The sequence below is a fragment of the Astyanax mexicanus genome, chromosome 1 (genome assembly GCF_023375975.1).
Source record: "Astyanax mexicanus isolate ESR-SI-001 chromosome 1, AstMex3_surface, whole genome shotgun sequence".
Classification (NCBI taxonomy): domain Eukaryota; kingdom Metazoa; phylum Chordata; class Actinopteri; order Characiformes; family Acestrorhamphidae; genus Astyanax; species Astyanax mexicanus.
In genome coordinates this window covers 63,434,163-63,456,072 of record NC_064408.1, presented here as the reverse complement: position 1 = coordinate 63,456,072, position 21,910 = coordinate 63,434,163, and the positions used below count along the sequence as shown (strand labels likewise).

The 21,910-nt window shown below is 36.2% G+C and overlaps 1 protein-coding gene and 1 non-coding gene across 3 annotated transcripts; one reads left to right on the top strand and one right to left on the bottom strand.

The window, feature by feature from the left end:
* Positions 1 to 5,235: 5,235 nt before the first annotated feature.
* mgst3a (microsomal glutathione S-transferase 3a) lies at positions 5,236 to 9,012 on the top strand. Of its 2 annotated transcripts, none has more exons than XM_049481692.1 (6): positions 5,236 to 5,341; positions 5,650 to 5,782; positions 6,795 to 6,868; positions 8,437 to 8,494; positions 8,581 to 8,653; positions 8,794 to 9,012. In XM_049481692.1, the coding sequence occupies exons 2-6, from the start codon at positions 5,666 to 5,668 to the stop codon at positions 8,931 to 8,933; spliced, it is 462 nt and encodes a 153-aa protein (XP_049337649.1). In that variant the 5' UTR covers positions 5,236 to 5,341; positions 5,650 to 5,665; the 3' UTR covers positions 8,934 to 9,012. The 2 variants fall into 2 exon arrangements, with proteins under 2 accessions (XP_049337649.1, XP_049337646.1); XM_049481689.1 differs by having other exon boundaries at positions 5,237 to 5,341; positions 5,610 to 5,782.
* Positions 9,013 to 20,836: 11,824 nt separating this feature from the next.
* LOC125785771 (U5 spliceosomal RNA) lies at positions 20,837 to 20,951 on the bottom strand. The gene has a single exon (XR_007428125.1). It is a non-coding gene; the product is annotated as a U5 spliceosomal RNA (small nuclear RNA).
* Between the last annotated feature and the right edge of the window lie 959 nt (positions 20,952 to 21,910).

The following is a 21,910-nucleotide window of genomic DNA, read 5'->3' as shown; positions in this document are numbered from 1 at the left end:
TGCATTCTTCAGCTAAAACTTCTCCAGGCTCTGGTCTGAAAGACGATACCCGCATCCCAGCACCTCTCTCAGCCTTGGCTGCAGCAACAGCATTTGGTTTGTAAATTGATTAAGGAGTAAAGATATAGAGTAACCTCCCTCTGAATTGTCTGAATTTAGAGACCCACATCTTTTTTTAATATATTTGAGGCTGATTGGGTTACGATAAGAGAAGAAAGCAAAGAGGAAAGCAGAGACCTATACACTGGATGGAAAACAGAATTTACGACCATAAGGTAACATGTAGAGACTATAAGCAAAAATAAGCTCCCTGACTCTTAGTGCTACTTTTCCATTCTGCTTTTTAGATCCTTTTTGATCATGTTTGTGTCATATGTCGTATGCATGAAGCTGAAAAACACTAGAAAATAAAAGAACTTGATAAATGATAGTGATGAATAAACACTGTTGGATTGGAAAATACTGTGTGTTCAACCTGACATGTGAAAGTGCTAAGTATATTTGATTTTTGGTTGTGTAAATTTGGATTAGTAGGATTAATTACAAACCAATACAATTATTGTGTTTATGTTTTATTATTATTTTTTTTATTATTAAGTTTGTCTGTGGAAGTTACTTTTCCACAAATTGTGTATTACTGGAAATTTACAACTGAATAAAAAAAAAACTTAACACATCTTTTTATTAGTGTACCTGTCACTGTCCTGCTGCTGCCAGTTTTGGGGTTGTGTGTGTGTGTGTGTGTGTGTAAGGGAAAGAGAGAGAGAGAGAGAGAGATCAAGAGAGAAAGAGAAAGAAACCATATATCCTTGTTTTAATGTTTCAAAGGGTCTCCTTTCATGATTTGAATGTCTGCACTTCCAGGTTACATGCAGGTACAGTGTACACGTATAATTGTTTGCGTGTGCGTGTCTCAATCTCAGCACTGCACTCCTGATCCTGCATTATCAGTAAAGGTATTTGGTGTCCAGGTCTACTGTCTTGGGACAGAAAAGTGCTGAGTCAATCATTCAACATAGTGATGTTCAGTTTCAGCATATTTTAATTTTAATTTTACACTGAAGAAGTGTTTTAAAACCATGAGCAGTTTTGTTATTTCTGGTGAACGCTAGTATATCACAATACTTAATTAAGCTAAATAAAAAATAATTAAAAAAATAGTTCATAATTCTCTAGAGATAGCACAATAACAACCTTCCTCTTTAATACACATGCATATATTAAAATCAGTAATAATTTTATTACTAAAAAAAAAGCTTTCAAGCGTCCACCAATTTATACTAGAAAAAAAACTCTGAAAAATTCATTACTTGACCTTAAAAGACAAAAGATCATTTTGACTGTATTTAATTACAACAAAACAGTTTTTAAGGTGTCTGTAACAAATTTAACTGACCTGTAACTGATTCTCATCGTCTGATGCTTTGAATGGTTTAAACACTGGTCATTTTTGTTTAATATATTTTAAAAATGTAAAAAAAAAATCAAATGCCTGAAATCAGAAAATATATGGTATTGAATTTGTTTATTACTGCACAGCACAATGACCTTCAGTTGTGCATGAGGATCAATGGCGGTAATCCCTGACCCCTGCCTTGCTCTCTAACACTAGAAGCTTTGCTGGATCACCACACTGTCCTCTCACCTTACTGATCTTCTGCAGGGTACTGTGGCCTGTGGGAGGATTCAGTCTGGCCCTTTCGTTCCATCAGGTATAGATTACTCTGAGACTCTGAGCAGTGAGATAATCGTTCAGATAGAGAGAAATCTAGGAGAAACTGATCAGGGCTGACCAGTCTGAAGTGGAGAACTTCACATTATCTGAGAAGAAGTGAGATAGCACTGCTGTCTCACCTTGGCATGGAGAGAGAAATGATCCACTCATATCAGTCCAGTTCTGGGGTTCTCCAGTGGGATGAGATTTCCAGTCATGCTGAGAGAATCCAGCGGTAACTGACCCTCGTCAACTGATATAAGGCTCTTTTTACCCCTTGTGTCCTCAGTATCATCTGTGCTCCTGTAATCCAAAGCCAGAAGCGTAGTCCACTGGGTGAAGAGAAGACGTCTGAGACTGGCAGCGTGAGAGCATAAATCTCTGAGGGAGATTATTAGATATAGAGTGTTGACCAGGAATGAGAATGATTATGACATTATAGCCCAAACTACAGCTACAATAACAGCACTCTCTTTAACTGTTTTACTTTGAATCCCTACACTAATTCCTCTCCAGTATGCCCACCTTCAACCTTTTACTAGATATAGTTTCGATGGTGGACTGGTGGGCTGCTTGGAGGACAGGGGTGAATTAAAAAAAAAAAAAAAGGCACCTTCCTACTCACCTGTAGCTGAACTATATAGCATAGCATCCCATTTTATTTCTGTAAAAAGGCACATTTTGGTTTTCTGTTTGAAGAGCAAACAGTATCTAACACATATTGTCCAATTTTCTTGATCTAGAGGGCACATTATAATTAAGGAGTGGCACCCTAGCAGGGCCTGAATCACTTTTTCCCCACAAGAAGAACAACCTGTAGGGCACTTATATTTGCTGCTGGGGTACTTTAGAGCATGGAGTCACGAGGGTAAAGACAGTTAGAAGTATGAAAAGAAGATGAATATCTGAATATGAATCAGTGAGACCTCAGGAATGTGTGTTCATATCTAGTGTTGTTCTCTGCTCTGGCACTGTAACATGTCTTTGCCAAGGTGAGACCATATGTGAGCACAAGGTAAGATTGTATCAGCCCATGTTGTTGCAGATGCAAAACTACCTATCGATCGGCTGCTGAATTACAAGCCTAATGGAGTGTGCGATGATAGACGACACGTCTAAACCTGGATGGCAATGTCCATAAACCTGCAAGGCATATAGTCTATAGAGAAGACAAATAATAAAAGAAAGATGCATAAAAGCAAGGCATTATAGAAATACTCAAACAACTGAGGTAAAACATTCTAAGATGCTTATTTATGATAAAATGATTGTCAAAAACAAACCAAAAATCAACACGTCTCAGAGGCTTTATGAGTACAGGTCCTTGTCCAAAAAGGCTGTGCCTGTACTATTTCTAATGAGAATGTGTGAGGAGAATTTAAGCTATGTAGATTCAAGATAAACCAAGAATTTAGAAGCAAAAGGCTGAATACCAGAAGCAGAAGCTGTATACCAGAACTGAGAATGAGTCTATGAAATATTAATGAAATACTGAGTACATTATGCAGAGGTCATACCATGCATGAAAAATACATGTATCAGTGTCATCAGTGTAATGACCAGCCAGACTGGCAGTGAATTTATATTGGACCTTGTGCTGGACTGTAATATCCACTAATGGTGAAAAGTATAACCTTGTTCATACACAAACCCTTACAGTAAAATATTCTATCTATCTATCTATCTGTATGTCTGTCGGTCTGTCTGTCTGTTAAAATAAGGAACTTATTAGGTGTTCTTTAACTTGAAACTGTGGACAAACCCCTTTTCTTCTAAATATATATATATATATATATATATATATATATATATATATATATATATATATATATATATATATACTTTATATAAGTTTTTCAAAGCACCTTCAGGGTTTTCTCAAGTAACCTATAACAGTTGAAGTATGTAGATTCTACATAACACAGTCCAGGTTGTGCCAAGCAAAAATTAGACTGTGACATTCTTTAACATTTCTTTACCAAGGCACACCCTGAGTTCAGTTTTATGACAAATGAAACTTAAGTCACATAATGAATAAGCACCTTTTGTTTGTCTAGCACAAAGTTCAACCTGTACTCCAGAGAGCATGCCTTTCTCTCACGCCTACCTACTGCTGCTAATCATGCTGTTTATTAGTGGGTGTTTGTGGGTGAAAGTTCAGGTAATCCAAGTAAATATATTTATTATACACTTCTGAACATACAAAAACATGGATTACTTGAACTAACTAAGAAATGGGCATATCTTTCACCAATAATTGGGTATCTGTTATCATTAAATAGCAAATAATAAACAGCCCTTTGTTTCACGTTACGTCAATAGAGATTATGTACAGAGAAACATGACAAAAAAATGTATCTCTGTCTGAATACCTGTGAACCTGACACATGTATATGCATGTAGATAGGTACTGTATTTACCAACACAATGGTAATGATCCATACATTTAACTTTGTGTAACATAGTGCACATAGAGTGTAAATCTATGTGCTGGTCAGTAATATAAATGAATGGTGGAAAGTATAAAGTTATTCACACACTAACCCTTACTGTGAAACATTAAACTGGATAACCTTAAACCTTTTTTACTCTGTACTTTGTACTGTGGTTTAAAAGTTTTATTTCTGTATCCTTTGTATCCATATTGTTGGTGTTTGATTTGTACATAAGGAGAGGGAATTTATAAAGGGGAAAATGTATACAGTTTAATGTGATAGTGTGGATGTAAGAGAACTATGGATGGACTCCGCTATTATTATATAGGGTGTTTTATTTCTAATTTTCTTTCCCATTTTCTTCCCAGTTTACACAGCCAATTACCCAACTCACTCATTAGGACTTCCCCTATGCCGATACATCAACTGAGGAGCATCACAGAGCTCTCGGAGGAAAGCGCATCGACTCGGTTCTGATAGAGCAGCTGACAGACGCCTTGTACTGTGGACATCACCCTTCGGAGTGATGAGGGGAAAGAGCTTCATCTACCCACCAAGAGAGAGCAAGACCAATTGTGCTCTCCCAGGGCTTCAGTAGCTAATGGCAAGCTACATAAACAGGATTCGAACTGGCGATCTCGCTGGACCACTAAGCGATTATATAGGGTGTTATAAATAAATGTCCTATCTATCTATCTATCTATCTATCTATCTATCTATCTATCTATCTATCTATCTATCTATCTATCTATCTATCTATCTACTTACGTACCTAGGATGTAAGATCACTGTCAAAAATACTTTTAAATACTCAATATAAACATATTTGGTTTATGCAAATGTTTTCACATATCTATACTTAACTACCTTATTTCATATATAGTATTATATCTATATCTTTTTATTTATTATTAATTTAGTTTAGCTTGTTTTAGTTTTTTTTTTTTTTGGTCTGTTTATTTTAAATACTCTAGTATCCCTGAAAAGTCTAATTTCAGCTAGCCTCCCCGTCCACATTGACTGATCCAGATGCTCCAGTATAAGTCCCGCCCCTCTTCAGGCTAAACCAATGACTGTACAACAGTCCCTGGACTGAACCAACACAGAGCATTGTGAGCACGTAAACTGACACACAGAGATTCACCCTCATTGAGCGGGGTTTCATTTGAACACAGGCAAACTAGCAGGCTAGGTATGTAAACTCCCCTGTTTTATGAAGGTTTTTTTTAAGCGTTGACTAAGAGGGAACACAGGCTGCTCTCTGTGGAGAAACATTTTCAAGGGTGTTTCTGAAATGAAAGTGACAGTAACCTTGCTCTTGTAAACTGTAGCCTTCTTACTTTCACTTCTGAAACGGAATACTCGCACTTTTTCACGCTTTTATTTAAATACACACGTGTACTTCTCCTGTAGGGTCTTTTTTAAAAGTAAGCGCAGATCTGTCACTGTCTCTGTTTCAGGGTTTTTCCTCAGTGTCCTCTACTGTGCTCTGTTCTTCAGCTGACAGTACTGAAACATGGCGGTGTTCTCTAAAGAGTACGGCTATGTTGTTCTCACTGGAGCTGCTACCTTCCTCCTCATGGTCCGTCTGTCTTACTCTGTGGTCAAAGCCCGTGTCAAATACAATGTGCAGGTGAGTAAAACACAGGGCTGGCCCAAGTCTTTAAACACAATTTTTTTGGGCCCCCATATCCTCACCAGCACCTCAGCACCAGATGTTACATCATTCTATTGGCCACACTGTATGTGTAATGTAACCTTTATCATTAGCACTATTTGTTTTTACTCATACATTACTTTTTACACCATACTTAGGGCATCATTCTAGCTATTGTTTCATCATTCTAGCTATTGAGTAGTGTAGGGGTGTGCCATATCATATCGTATGTAATAATATCATCAGCATATATCAGGAACAGTATTATACCCTGAAATAACGTGCCATATCACCCACCCTTAATTATCACATCAGGGTGCGACTTTTTTGCTGTTTTTAGCAAAAGAAAAATTCACACTGTTCTCATCTTATATTATAGATCTACTAGAGACAGATTATATCTGACCAGTATCATTTATTTTACTTTAATCCTGGATATATGGGGTGCATTATTATTAGTATCATTAATGTTGCTCTCACCAAGCCATATTCCTTGTATGTGTAACATACTTGGTGAAATAAAGTGATTCTTATTCTGATTCTGGACTTCACTGGTTTGTCATATCGGCAAGAGTATTACTATCACAAAATTACCATGAAATATGATAGTATTTTAGGGCCATATTGCCCACCCGTAGAGTGGTGTATAAGTTTGGCAAAATTTAACTTGACTAAGTAAATTCAGCAGACAGGACACAAGACAGAGAGTGCTCTTGTGATAATGATTTGCCCAACACTGGCAGCAGGAATTAACTGATTAACCTAGTATTGATGTGCCAACTATAAAAAACCTATGGACGTTACTTTTACCTGTGTATTACCATTTTGTTTGTATTATTCAATGTCATTTTTCATTATATCTTGGTGCTCGTGGGGGCCCTAATTGGCTGCATAATTTAAGTGTGCCTTGGGTAAAGAAGTAACTGCATCAATGCTGTGTATTTCAGTGCCCTTCACAGTCAGTGCTATTTTTTTGTTTCTTGTCCAGTACCCCAAAATGTACAGTGATGACCCAGAGACCGGCCATATCTTCAACTGTATCCAGAGAGCTCACCAAAACACGTAGGTACCCCACAACCCAGTACAATAACAGAGCGGCAGTAGAATTACTGTTACAGAATACAACAGTTACTGCCACACGCTATTCGCCAAGCTACCTCTGTCTCTGGTTTTAAATCAGGTCTAAAAAACTCACTTATAAAAACTTGCTTTTGAACAGTGAGTTACTGAGGTGATTTAGAGACTGTTTTGTCTTATATATCGTGTAATACATTTAGTTTATTTGTGTTTTGGCATTTTTTATTTATCTTATCTCTGTTTTATATTGGACTGCTTATTTTAATATGTTATTTAAGTAATTTATTTTAACTATGTTTTGATAGAATGTATTTATGTGTAGTCATTAGACTTTATGTACAGCACTTTGGTCAGGGTAGACTGAGTAAAGAGTGCTTTAAAAAAAAATTCTTAATTACTTCAGTAATAAACAGTAAGCTCACTTTTCATTTTGTGTGCCATATTTGATATGTCCTACACAAATACAAATAACTTAAAGTACTGTAAAGAAACGTGTACACACTGCCCATATGTGAGCAATATTAAAAATAATGGTCACAATTCAGTGTGACTTGCATTATAATTAGAATGTAACAGTAATGTCACAGTTATTTCTGTAACTGTGAAGCATTATTTTATTTAATCAAAACACACCCTGTACTGGTAAGGTAGTTGGTAATGCTAGCTATAGTTTGTTATAGCTAACAATTGTTAGGAAAGGCAATTAACACAAATTTCAAAGCATTATACATATTTATAAGCTAAGATTAGAATAAATGATTTCCATAAAGCAGGAGAATAGCAAAGAAGATAGCAAAGCATTTTCAGGTAGTCATTTCTTTAGTTTGTATATACTGTAATTAAGATCAGTTCACATGAATGGTAGAGTTAGTTGAGTTTTGGAAGACCAATAAAACTATATTTATATATACATAGTTTGGACACACCTGAAATTCAGTGTTTTTTTCATTTAATTTTTTTCTGCATTTTTTGATAAATACTAAAGTCATCTAAACTTTGAGGAAAACCTGAAACGATTTGGTAAACAAAAAAAGTGTTAAACTAATTAGAATATGTTTTGTATGTTAGATTCTTCAAAGCAGCACATCTTGCATAGATGATGGCTTTGCACATCTTGACATCTTGACGGCTTTATACGGTAGAATCACCTGGAATGGCTTTCAGTTAACAGCTGTGCTGAACTTGAATTGCTTGCCTCTTAATGTGTTTGAGAGCATCAGTTGTAAAGTTGTGAAGAGGTAGAGTTGGTACACAATGAATAGCTCTATTGTAGTAATGTTCTAGTCCATTTCCATAAGGGAAAGAACTAATCAATTGCGTAAAGAAAAAAAATACTTTAAGAAAAGAAGGTCAGTTAATCCAAAAAATGCAAGAACTTTGGAAATATCCTCAAGTGCAGTTGCAAAGACTTTAAAAACGGTATGATGAAACTGGCTCTCATCAGGACCGCTGGCTGCGTAAGTTTATCAGAATTGATTCATATTTTTGTTTGTATACTACATGATTTCTTCTGTGTTCCGATGACCTAATTAGAATAATATCTCTTTTTACAGTAATGAAATCCTACCTCTGTTCCTGTTCTTTTTGACTGCTGGAGGCATACACCATCCAGTGAGTTCAGTCAGACACAAATATTATTAGATCATCATTAGTGGACAGCCATCTTTATGGTTTATATGTGCATGTGTGTCTCTTAGCGTCTGGCTAGTGGCTTGGGGGCAATTTGGATTGTCAGCAGATTGGTGTACGCACACGGATACTCATCTGGAGGTGAATAGCTCTGTTTTCCTCTTTTTATTAATATTTTATATATGTAATAGTTATGTACAGACACAAGTATTTCATACACTCACACCATAACCAATATATTCATTGCTTATCCTTAATACTGCTGTGATTTTTCTGGACAGATCCTGCTAAGAGGAAGCGAGGGGCTTTTGGGGACTTGGCTTTGCTGGGCCTGGTCTTCTGTACTGTGGACAGTGGCAGAACCATGCTGGGGTGGGGCTGTAGGCCCAAGTGGTCCAGAGGGATTTTTAAAACTCTTTAAATGAACACAAGCAAATAATACATTTAACTTTTATTGTGAATTATTTCTGTAATGTTTAATAAAGTAAAAAAAAAAATCATTACTCATTAAGATTCACCACTTAATTTATAAAAGAAATACATGCAATGCAAATTCCTTAAATTAAGCAAGAGATTTGCTTGAAAAAAAAAAGGTGCAGCAGTTTTACAGTCATATCTTGTTTACTGAAAACATTTGACTGGTTCTACTTTACCCGGTGCTGCACAGACTAAACAGTGCCTGGCTTGGGACGGTGCAAGTTCTGCAGTTGCTTCTCACAGGCTGCACAAGGTGAGAGATGCCCTGATGAACACAGATGCTTACTTCTCATTGGCTAAAAGCTGCATTCACTATGAATGTTAATAATTCATGCCATCTAGTAGCAAAACATTTTTATTTTATGTCATAATTAGATTTTTTTTTATTGTGATATTTATATAAATTCTCTAATAGTCTATGTGTTCATTCTCATTTCACTTATGTCAATTGCTTTTAAAATGTATATCTTAACTTTTTAACAGCTCTATATTACTTTTCACTTTAATTTCTTTGATGATAAATTGATTACATTTGAAAACATTGTTTGAAAAACTTTTAAAATATGTAATTTTTATGTTTAATATTATTAATATTATTATTAAAAAGAAATATACTGACTTTCCTATATATACTTATATACAGTACCAATCAAAAGTATCTTCAACATTTTTTTTACTTTATGTACTACATTAAATATATAAGTATAAAATATGAAATTACATAGTAAACAAAAAACAGTTTGTCCTCCACAATCTCCTGACCTAAACCCAACAGATCATGAATTGTGAAGAAAAAGTAGCAACTATTGTTCAGCACCTCCAGAAACTCTACAAGACTATGAAAACTATTTCATGTGACTCTCCCTCATGAAGATCTGCCCTCAAAGCTAAATGTGATACTTAGAAAAATCTAAACTATACTATATAAACACATTCTGTTCATCTATAAAATTCTACAGTTAATCTCTCTTTGTTCAAACTATGATGGTTACCACAGTTATTCAATTTTTGTTTCTTATTAGATTTAACAAACAATTGGACATAAGTAAGCGATTTAAACTTATTGTTAAACTACATTTTGCGGAATCCTCAGTCTTCAGCTGGAAACAGCAAAGAGTGTCATATATGTTGTCTGCAGACAAACTTATTTCAAAATGTTCAATAATTTTACACACTATGTATATCTTCCAAATTGTATCATATGGTCCAGTAAACACATGGCATGTATTTTTACTTAAAATGTGTATATGTATGATATTTAAAATTTACTTAGATCATGGTTTGGTGAAATCTTATTTTCATTTGCTTAATCTGTAAAAGGCTCATATTGTTAGTTCTGCTTTTTTTCTTTTCTCCACTAAATGTGTTTTTTATTTTTAATTTAGCTTGATTTCTCTAATAAATGTTTTTGTTGTTTTTCTTAGTAACTGAGATCAAAATTATGGTTCTTTTGGTTCTTCACTTTTCACCTCCTCTCATTTTGCCTTTCTAAATACTACAGGTACAGTCTTTCAAAACCAGGATATTTACTCATAAATCTTGTGATTTGATTTCTTTCAACAAATTCATCAAAAATAAGAAAAATCCAAGAATGATTTTCCATAGTCATTTGAGCTTTTCGGTATTATTCCACTTTTCCCTCTACTCCTTCATAGACTGTAAGCTTAGCCAGGTTTATGGACCTTCCCTGTTTGGGTTTAGATGCGTCATCTATCATCGCACCCTCCATTAGGCTCATAATTCAGCAGCCGGTCACCTTGACGTCTACGATCGATAGGTAGTTTTGCATCTACAGCAACTCTGGCTGACACGATCCCACCTTGTGCTCACATATGGTCTCACCTTGGCAAAGACATGTTACAGTGCCAGAGCAGAGAACAACACTACATATGAACACACAATCCTGAAGTCTCAATGATTCAGAATCAAATTTCCCTGACCTCTAATGTCCATACATGGTAAATATGACTAGTAAAGTACAAAGGTGGTCTACTGGAGATTGATTAGTCTAAGAATCAGTGTAGGTGAAAAAGTGAAACAGTTAAAAGACAGTGTTGTAGCTGTAGTTTGGGCTATAATGTCATAATCATTCTCATTCCTGGTCAACACTCTATATCTAATAAACTCCCTCAGAGATTTATGCTCTCACGCTGCCAGTCTCAGACGTCTTCTCTTCACCCAGTGGACTACGCTTCTGGCTTTGGATTACAGGAGCACAGATGATACTGAGGACACAAGGGGTAAAAAGAGCCTTATATCAGTTGACGAGGGTCAGTTACCGCTGGATTCTCTCAGCATGACTGGAAATCTCATCCCACTGGAGAACCCCAGAACTGGACTGATATGAGTGGATCATTTCTCTCTCCATGCCAAGGTGAGACAGCAGTGCTATCTCACTTCTTCTCAGATAATGTGAAGTTCTCCACTTCAGACTGGTCAGCCCTGATCAGTTCCTCCTAGATTTCTCTCTATCTGAACGATTGTCTCACTGCTCAGAGTCTCAGAGTAATCTATACCTGATGGAACGAAAGGGCCAGACTGAATCCTCCCACAGGCCACAGTACCCTGCAGAAGATCAGTAAGATGAGAGGACAATGTGGTGGTCCAGCAAAGCTTCTAGTGTGAGAGAGCAAGGCAGGGGTCAGGGATTACCGCCATTGATCCTCATGCACAACTGCAGGACATAGTGCTGTGTTACAGATAAAATTCTTTACCATATTATTTTAAATATCATTGCAGTATGTAATGCTTTTTTTTTTTGAATTTGTGTTGTTTAAGTTAACAATTTTACCAAATAATTCCCAAATTATTAACATATTGTTAGATCTATTCACTTTCAAAGGCTACAGTGCTTTTTTTTGTTTATTTTTTACTTAATGTCACTCAGGTCTCATTTTCGTCATGGCTGTGTGGACTTGGGAAGAGATCGTGTTTGGCTGTCTGGATTCTGTACATTAATACATGTAACAGTGCTGAATCTGTCTATAATATGAATAAATCTGTCCCTGCAATGACAAGCGTGCACGCAGTGATATGTTCATGCATGCTGCTCCATAATATATGTGTATATAAAGGGGAGTCAAATTCTGGCGGGCAGTCTGAATGTGGCACAACACTTCTGCCTGCTGATCATGACAGCCCTAAGAACATGGATATAAGCATAAAGACAATATTGTGCAGACAATTTTGTTCCAATTTAGCATCTTAAAATTACACTTCAGGAAGAAAATTAGAAAACATTTTAAAATATGAATTAAACTGCAGTTCAGGCTTGGTTGCAGAAGAAGAGCTGGAAGATTCTAAATTGGCCATCACAATCGATTGACTTGAATTTCATAGAAAATCTCTGGTGGGACTTAAAGAAGGCAGTTGCAACACGCAAGCCCAAGAATGTCAAAGAACTGGAGGGCATTTTCCATGAGGAATGGGCTAAGATATCTGATAATCACTACAAGAAACTTGTGCCAAGCTATGTTTCAAATCTAAAGTATTTTATTACAGTCAAAGGGAGTTTACTAAGTACTAATGTTGTATGGGACTGAAGGGATGATTGAGGAAATCAAAAAATCATTTGTTGGTAAATTAGAAAAATATTGTTGTAATTTAAGTTGCTTTTGTCTTTTTTACAAGTCCTTATTTGATCTGATTGTGAAGATAAAAAAATAAATGTCAAACTTGTTAAAACACTTTTTTGAAAACAACTGTATGTATAAAGGTGTGAAACTGAAATGCTGTGTGATTGACTCTTGACACTTTCTTGTCCCAAGAAATGTACAACGAGTAGACACCAAACACCTTTACTGATACTGCAGGTCGGGGAGCTGAGACACACACTCATATATGTAAAGACACACATATACACTGTACATGCAGGTAACCTGGAACTGCAGACATTTAAATGATGAAAGGTGATCTTTTTGACGCATATATTTTCTCTCTTTCTCTCTCTCTTCACTCTCTCTCATACACACATACTTTCACACCACTACAAGGGCCAGTAGTAAAACAGCAACAGGTACACTGAAATGGATTAATGCTTTCAGAAACTGATCCAAGACTATCTGTTCCAAATCACAGTAAGTAAAAGTGGTGGTGTGAGAAAAAGTGGGAGATGGATGAAAAGTAAAAAAAAAAAGCAGAATGGGAAACCCTGTCAGAAAGTCGGAGAGAACAATGTGATGAATGTCTACACGTTTATTTGTGGCCGTACAATGTTAGCTGTACTTTTAATAGTGTGTATTGAACTTGACCTGCCTACAACACACATCCTGACCATGCTTCTGCTGCCCTAGGTGTCATTATCTTTCCTGACCAGCCAGAACCACGTCTTTACAGTGATAGTAGAAGCAGTCTATTTAGCTCAGGCCTTTCCTGGAGCAGCAGTTCTTCTCCTGGCCAGCAGAGGTCAGAGAACTAGATGAATCCTGGTTCTTTAGTCACAGTACTGTTCTCTCTCTCCAGGGTGGGTTTCTACCTCTGCTGACCTCAAGTCCAGGGTCAGACTGCTGTATTCTGAAAACACAGTGTCATCATCGACTCAGCGCCCTGAGAGAAGAGGCTGGCTGTATCTGAGGCTGAGGAACGAGTGAGGGAGTCAGAGAGGAGCAGGGTGAGCTGCTGTGTGGTAAAGTAGAAGACTCAGCTTCCATAAACACAACACTGTCAGTAATATAACACATCAGTGTAACTGGGTGAGGAAGGGGGATGAGAGCCTGATGACCACTAGAAGCCTGCAGCTTGAGTTTGTGACCAGGCTGAATAAGAGTACAGACCGGATACAGTCAGAGTGTGTCACTGACCCTGAAAAGATCTCTCTGACAAACAAGTGACCAATCTGTGTATATTTCACAGGGTGCTGAGGTTAAACAGCTTAGAGCTTTTGGTGATTCTGTGAAAGAATGACAGCATGACCTGTCCTGACTCAGTCACATATATGGAGTACATTAAGAAGGATAGGAAGAATCAGTGGAGCTTTCTGCATTAGGGTGATGTGGGATGTCCTACCAAAGGCACGTTTTTCCTCCAGATTCAACAGGAGAGCCAGTCCTGCCTCTAAATATCTTAGAGTAATCGCGACTGAGATGCGTTCCCCACAGTACCGCATCTTTCGGAGTGATTCTCCGAGAACCCAGATTACTCTCATTGACTCCCATGTTAACCTCATTTTGAGTACCAGGCCTCGCAATACAATCTCAGTGGGTTCCAAGAGGGCTCACACTTGCGTCCAAGAGGAGATGAGTAAGTAGTGTAGGTGCATCTCAAAAAATTAGAATATCATTGAAAAGTAATTCGGCTAAATGTGAAATTCATATTATATAGATGTATTTCACACAGAGAGATTTATTTTAAGCATTTATTTATTTTATTGTTGATGATTATGGCTTACAGTAGGGTTGGGCGGTATGACGGTATTTCGGTATACCACGGTATTTAAATATGGTGACGGTATTGTAAAATATTGACGGTATATTAACCACGTGACGTGCCAAACCTGAACTGTCTGAAACGGACGTTTAAGACATTCTGCGCATCCACAATGAAAGAGCAGTGGGAGGGGTGAGGAGATCATACAGCAAAAACTCAATAAACTCTACAGGTTTCACTCATTTTCACCAAAATTATCGCCACAAATAGCCACATTTGTGCTGGAGTGGCAATAAAAAGTAACAACCAACCACCGATAATAATCAGATTTAACCTCAAATATTCCTCATCTCCAAAACAGGTTACAAAACAGGTTTTTTTATGTCCCTCACGCTCATGTTCTAATCCCATTCAGAATTCTGTAGTTTTCTGCAGTCATGTCATCTGCGGGTGTTGATCCACTGTTTTATATCAAGTCCAAAGTCAGTTCAGTGTTTTCCCACAAAATCTTACAGCACTTCATGCTTCTCTCTGCTGACTAATTTTAATTGTCTGAGACACTGATTTTTGGGTTTTCATTGGCTGTACGCCATAATTATCAAACATAAAAGAAGTACAAAACTGTGTGTAATATATAATATAAGAGTTTCACATTTTCAACTCAATTACTGAAACAAAGTCACTTTTCTATTATTAGCTATTTTTTTGAGATGCACCTGTAAGTAAGTTTAGTTACCCACATTTTTAATGCAGACAAATATTTACAACTTGAAAAATAAATAAAAATGAAAATCAACAATTTAATAAGGTGAGCTAAAATAAGTAGTATAATAACTTCATAAACCAAACAATCAAAATTAAATGGTAAAAGCATTAGAAAAACAAGCAAACAATTTAAGACTTAATAGAGAAGACATAATTAAGAAGAATTTAAATAATTAAAAATAAAAGGATAAGTGGAGAGGCTAAAATGTAAAGCACTAAAATAAAGAGATAAATAATTAGAAAAATAAAATATATGAAACAAAAAATAATAAGGACACAACAAATGGGAAAAAAAAGGTAAAAGACCAAAAGTAAAACAAGAAAATAATAATAATAAAAGGATGAAAATAATAATATATTATTAATATTTTATGAATAGAAAAAATAAAAAGGTGAAAGGTAAAACAGAAAGTTAGATAAATAAGAAGACCCTATAAATAAAAGGTAATGTAATTATATGTATTTTTTATTGCATATCTACTCTGAGGCCATTCTTAATTTTGTATCTGCTGAACCTAAAAAAACTTATTTAATTTTATGATTAATGGTAAAGTTGGTAAAGTATCTCTCTATGTTCAGAGTTATTTGTGAAGGTAAGGTAACAATCATTAATTTGTACAGTGTAATTTGACAATTATATGGTGAATGTTGTTATTAAACACTTAACCGTAACACAATAACATCATAACATAATTTGTCATTATTGTCTGAAGGAACAGACAGGAAAAAAATCTAAATACTTAATAAAAATACTGCACTCTCCCCGTCGGGGAATCGAACCCCGGTCTTCCGCGTGACAGGCGGAGATACTGTCCACTATACTAACGAGGAGCTGAGACAATTGGTGCCAGGTTTTACTTTCATTATTAGTGTAGCACAAGTCAACTGTAACAAGATATAATTGCTTACTGTTAGGACTGAATGACCGGCCCATACAAAAACACCTAAGTTCATTTTACATTAGATAGTCAATGATCTGTTAGACTAGAGAATACTGTCCAAACTAATATGTAAAAAACGTAGTATGGTATTATTACATATGTATATAAAATAATGAAACAAAACGTATCTTTTTACTTTCATTAACTTAAGATTTTGTTACTCTTTAACTTAATACTGTGTTTATTTATATTCTGACATGTTTAGTCCGCTGGGCCGTCTAACATACTCATACCTGTCAAGTCTCCCGTTTTGGCCAGGAAACTACCGTATTTTACTCCTCTTCCCCGCCGTCCTCCGGTATTAGTATTTTCCCGTAAATTTCCCGTATTATATTAAGATTAAAAAATATATATTATTGAGGAGACAGGGCACTGACCGCGCTGTGTCTCTTAACCAATCGTGGAGCCGGTTCAAGGAGAAAGTCCCGCCTTTCAGGAGAAACAGCCAATCAGCTTGCAAAGGAGGGTCAGTGTGGGGAAGCCCCCCGTCGCTGTGAGTTCAGGCAGCTAGTTGGAGCTGCTGATGTTAAAAAATATCTGGATATACAGCGATTTTTCTAAAAGAAAGGTAACGGTAGGCTAATCATGTAAACTGTGATGAGATTTTTCTGATAGCTGCTTAAAAATACTCGTCTCCGAAACAAAACACACAGATTAAACCTTTTCAAATAAAAAAATTACAGCTTGTGACTCAGTTTAACTAGAAAATGTGGAGAGGACCGAAATTAACTGAACTGATCAGGGGTTGAGTGATCAAAAGAAAGAAGTATTAATTAAAAATTATTGTGTAGGTCCCTTAAGACTAATTTTTACTGATGGAATATATCTGGTCCATGTCCTTTTAGTAAAAGCTCATAATACTATTTTTAGGTCACCTACAGTCATTTTGCAGAATTTGTGCACCCTTTGTTCAATTTTAAATCTATTAAATAAATAAAAAATATATATTATAAAAGAGTGCATTTATGGCAAAAAAGACATGAAATCTTAACTTTTTTTAATATCTAGAAAAGGATTTTTAATTTGGCTGTATTAAAAGAATGACATATGTAGGAATGTCCACAGCATTTCAGATTCTGATAATCTGATTGTAGTGTGTAAGTGGTTCACATGTGGTTATTTTAGATTTTTTGTAAACCTGTCTTAAAATGTAAGGGATACTGAATCTTCGTTGGGCTGGTGGGACGGCTTTAAGCGGACAGAGGAAAATATCCCTTATTTTTAAATCTAAAACTTGACAGGTATGCATACTAAAATACTGAATATATGATTTGGGGCCTCAGCCAGGCGTCAGGACAGTGATAAACCCCACTTACTGGTGTTTAAAGTCTTTACCCACAACCCTGTCAAAGATACATTTAGTAATAAAAACCCAAGTATGTATTCCTGCAGACTGGAGCACCTCCAAAGAGGAGGGGCTTACCTCCAAGACTGGTAGCGCCTTTGTGTTGCGAGACCTCTCTCACCACGGCTCCGGCGAATGTCATAATAAAAGTCGTCCGTGATTATTATTACTATTATTCTGTTACATCAAATTTAATATTATATAGAATGTACTATCACATTATATTATATTATATTATATTATTTTATATTATATTATATAAAAGTCTACATCGTGGCAGGGAGACCTCACTCAACACAGCTCCATTTCTCTGCCGAATGCCACAAAAAAGTCCTCTGTGATTAAAAGGCTCATGGATGTCAATAAATATATTAGTCAACAATTAATGATTATTTATATTTCTTAAATGTCAATATAATAAAATACGTGTAGTGTGTATGTATTTATAATATTATTGGCAATTAATAAATAACTGCCTTTATTATTTAGATCTTTACTATTTTATAGTTTAAAAAAATCACAGCATGGCAAATGTTTTTTTTTTAATAAATAAAATGTGGTTGCAATGTGCACAATATGCTTTTAGACTCTTAGAAAATGCATTTTAAAAGGAATAAACATTTAATAAACGAAATAGATTAATTAATTAACCTTTGGGGTTATTTACAAGCACAAAACGTCGTGAAAAACACCATACCGCGTAACACCAAGCACCATCCTACTTGGAGGTAGGCTCCGCCTGTTTGGAGGTATGTTCCTCCCCTTTGGAGGTTCTCCAGGCTGCAGCTATACTCTTCTCATAAAAACACCCTTTACCTAAAGCAGCTCCCTGTTAAAACAGTTCTTCTCATGACCAGCAGGGGTCACTCAACTGGACAAATCCTGGCCAGCCCTTTTATCTGTAGTTCTTGCTCTTTATTAAAACATCAGAGTAGTCCCAGCTACAAGATTAGAGAGTCAATGAAGCCAGAATTTAAATAATGTTAATTTGTTAATTTAGATGCCGACAGAATCTGCTTTCTTGGACAGTGGTGAAGTTCCAAGATATACTATAAATAAACACCAGCTAATTTTACACAGATTTAATATGCCATATTTATATGTGTGTACACTAATTTTTATATAATAAAAAACATACATACAAACATCCATGAATTATGTACCTTTAGTTCACAAAGCTGTTGTACAGACCTTTTTCTTGGCCAGATATGGATTTGCATTGATTGGAAGAAGAGAGATGTTTTTGAACATATTTTATTGCATTTGTATTAAAAAGTAAAAAGTCAGTGAAATGGCAGCACACATGCTTACAAAGTGTAAGTGAAGAGTGAACCACACCATTACACCATAACCAAATATACAGCTCTGACAAAAAATAAGATACCATTTAAAATGATGAGTTACTTTGATTTAACCAAAATGAAAACTATAATATAATCAAGAGGAAGATTGATCATCACAACCCAGAATTTTTGCACTAATAGTGGCATAAAGATATCCAAAAGCAGTGTGTAAGACTGGTGGAGGAGAACATGCCAAGATGCATGAAAACTGTTATTCAACCAGTTATTACAGCAAATATTGATTCCTGAACTCTTAAAACTTTTTGAATATGAACTTGTTTTATTTGCATTATTTGAGTTTTAAAAGCTCTGCATCTATTTTCGTTAATTTGGCCATTTCTCATTTTCTGCGAATAAATGATCCAAATGACAATATTTTTATATGAATTTGGGATAAATTAGTCCGTAGTTTATAGAATAAAACAACATATACCTATAAATAACAAAATCAAATAAATCAATTGAGAAGCTGAGGTGGTCTTTTTTTATTTTTATATTGTATATTTACTTTGTAAAGATGTGAAAAACAGTACCCCTCCCCGTCGGGGAATCGAACCTCGGTCTTCCGCATGACAGGCGGTGTTACTGTCCACTATACTAACGAGGATAACTGATCAGATAACAGATAACTGATCTCTAATCTTCTTCAACCACCCAACTCACCTTCTGGAGTGATAGCCTTCCTTATTCAGAATCCCTTTTACCATGTACAAATCTCCCACCTTACCAGCACCAAAGCAACCCCAGACCATCACATTACCTCCACCATGCTTAACAGATGGCGTCAGGCATTCTTCCAGCATCTTTTCATTTGTTCTGCGTCTCACAAACGTTCTTCTTTGTGATCCAAACACCTCAAACTTGGATTCATCCGTCCACAACACTTTTTTCCAGTCTTCCTCTGTCCAATGTCTGTGTTCTTTTGCCCATCTTAATCTTTTTCTTTTCTCAGATATGGCTTTTTCTTTGCCACTCTGCCCTGAAGCCCAAAATCCCGCCTCTTCACTGTAGATGTTGACACTGGTGTTTTGCGGGTACTATTTAATGAAGATGCCAGTTGGGGACCTGTGAGGCGTCTGTTTCTCAAACTAGTGACTCTAATGTACTTATCTTCTTGCTTAGTTGTGCAACATGGCCTCCCACTTCTTTTTCTACTCTGGTTAGAGCCTGTTTGTGCTGTCCTCTGAAGGGAGTAGTACACACCGTTGTAGGAAATCTTCAATTTCTTAGCAATTTCTCGCATGGAATAGACTTCATTTCTAAGAACAAGAATAGACTGTCGAGTTTCAGATGAAAGTTCTCTTTTTCTGGCCATTTTGAGCGTTTAATTGACCCCACAAATGTGATGCTCCAGAAACTCAATCTGCTCAATCTAAGGTCAGTTTTGTAGCTTCTGTAATGAGCTAGACTGTTTTCAGGTGTGTGAACATGATTGCACAAGGGTTTTCTAATCATCAATTAGCCTTCTGAGCCAATGAGCAAACACATTTCCTAAATTTCCTTCGGGATAAATAAAGTATCTATCTATCTATCTATCTACATTGTACCATTAGAACACTGGAGTGATGGTTTATATTCCAACAAACTCACAACGGAGGTTTTAATAAATATCTAAATATCAAGTTAAAATCGTGAGTCTCCCCGTCGGGGAATCGAACCCCGGTCTTCCGCGTGACAGGCGGAGATACTGTCCACTATACTAACGAGGATTACTGCTTGTTGTCCTTTTTTAACCCGTTAACTGACACGCATGTGGTTCTGCAACCAATCCAAATACCACCGCGGCACGCGATCTGAAAAAAAAAAATACCCTACACATGTGAACCTCTGATCAGCTGATAACAGACAGCGTTACGGAAAACAACAGAAGCACGCACTAAATCTCTATACTGCATAGATTTTATAACCGCGCCAACCACTGAACTGAACTTCTGCTTAACTAACCCCCCTCTATGCAAAAACCTTTGTATAATAATCCCATTCTCACTACAGCTCAACAACGACAGATCAAACCTAAGGTACGTTTAAATAACTTACTGCGGACACAATAAACACCATATTTAATTCTAATTTTAGAACCAGTCAAGGGACCCCACTTTTCAGCAGGGCGTCAAAAAATTAGTTGATACTCATAATGTTCCTCCCCACGGAAATCTTTAGTAAAAGGCGAAAGATTTATACGATCTGAAGAGAAACAAGAGTGTACTGAAGATCACCAGCTAGAACCTCACCACCACACCAACACACTCACACTTCCACTCCATGGTTAGTAAAACACCACCACCTGCAGAGAGTCTGTTAATCAAATGTACAGTTATATAGAGTAAATGTAGAGTAGTACATCAGTAAGACGTTAAGAGCTGTGTGAGCCTGATCACTTATTTTAGCTGTAAACTTCGATACATAACCTAAATCCCGGGGACTTGAAATGTGCAAAGCATTTTGGGTAACTCAGCTCCACTCTGCCCCTGACTGGTGAGTGCTGTGTAGTAACAGGTATATCAGCGATCTAAAGCACTGCAGAACTCAGTTATCCTCGTTAGTATAGTGGACAGTATCTCCGCCTGTCACGCGGAAGACCGGGGTTCGATTCCCCGACGGGGAGACTCGATACTTTTTTATAACATTTGCACAGAGATTTCAAGTAAAGAGTTTTTTGTTGTCATTACATCTGAGTACATGTAACACAGTGTTACGTAATTATGTTCCTCCGGAACCATGGTGCAACATGGAACAATAATACAATAGACAAATATAAAGTGCAACATAAAACTATAACACTATAATAAATACAACAGATTAAACAATTTAAGACTCAGATTATTAAATTATTACATGTGATTTTAACCAAAATTGTATATCAGATAGGAGTGAATTATTTGTTTTATATGGGCTTTCTATCTCTGTTCTGTATAAAGAACATGCTCATCTGAAGTAAACGGTTCTGATTGACATGATGAAGATGACTGTAATATTCTGCATTTGCACATGGCTGCACGTAGTCTCAAAGAATGAGCTAAAACTAATCCAAATCAACCAAACAGAAAGCAGAGGATTTTATATGACTGGATGGTATATTGTTCCAGAAATAATTGTGATAAAAAATAATATTGTCATTTTAAGATCATTTCATGTCTGTCATATAATGATAATATAGTAGCAC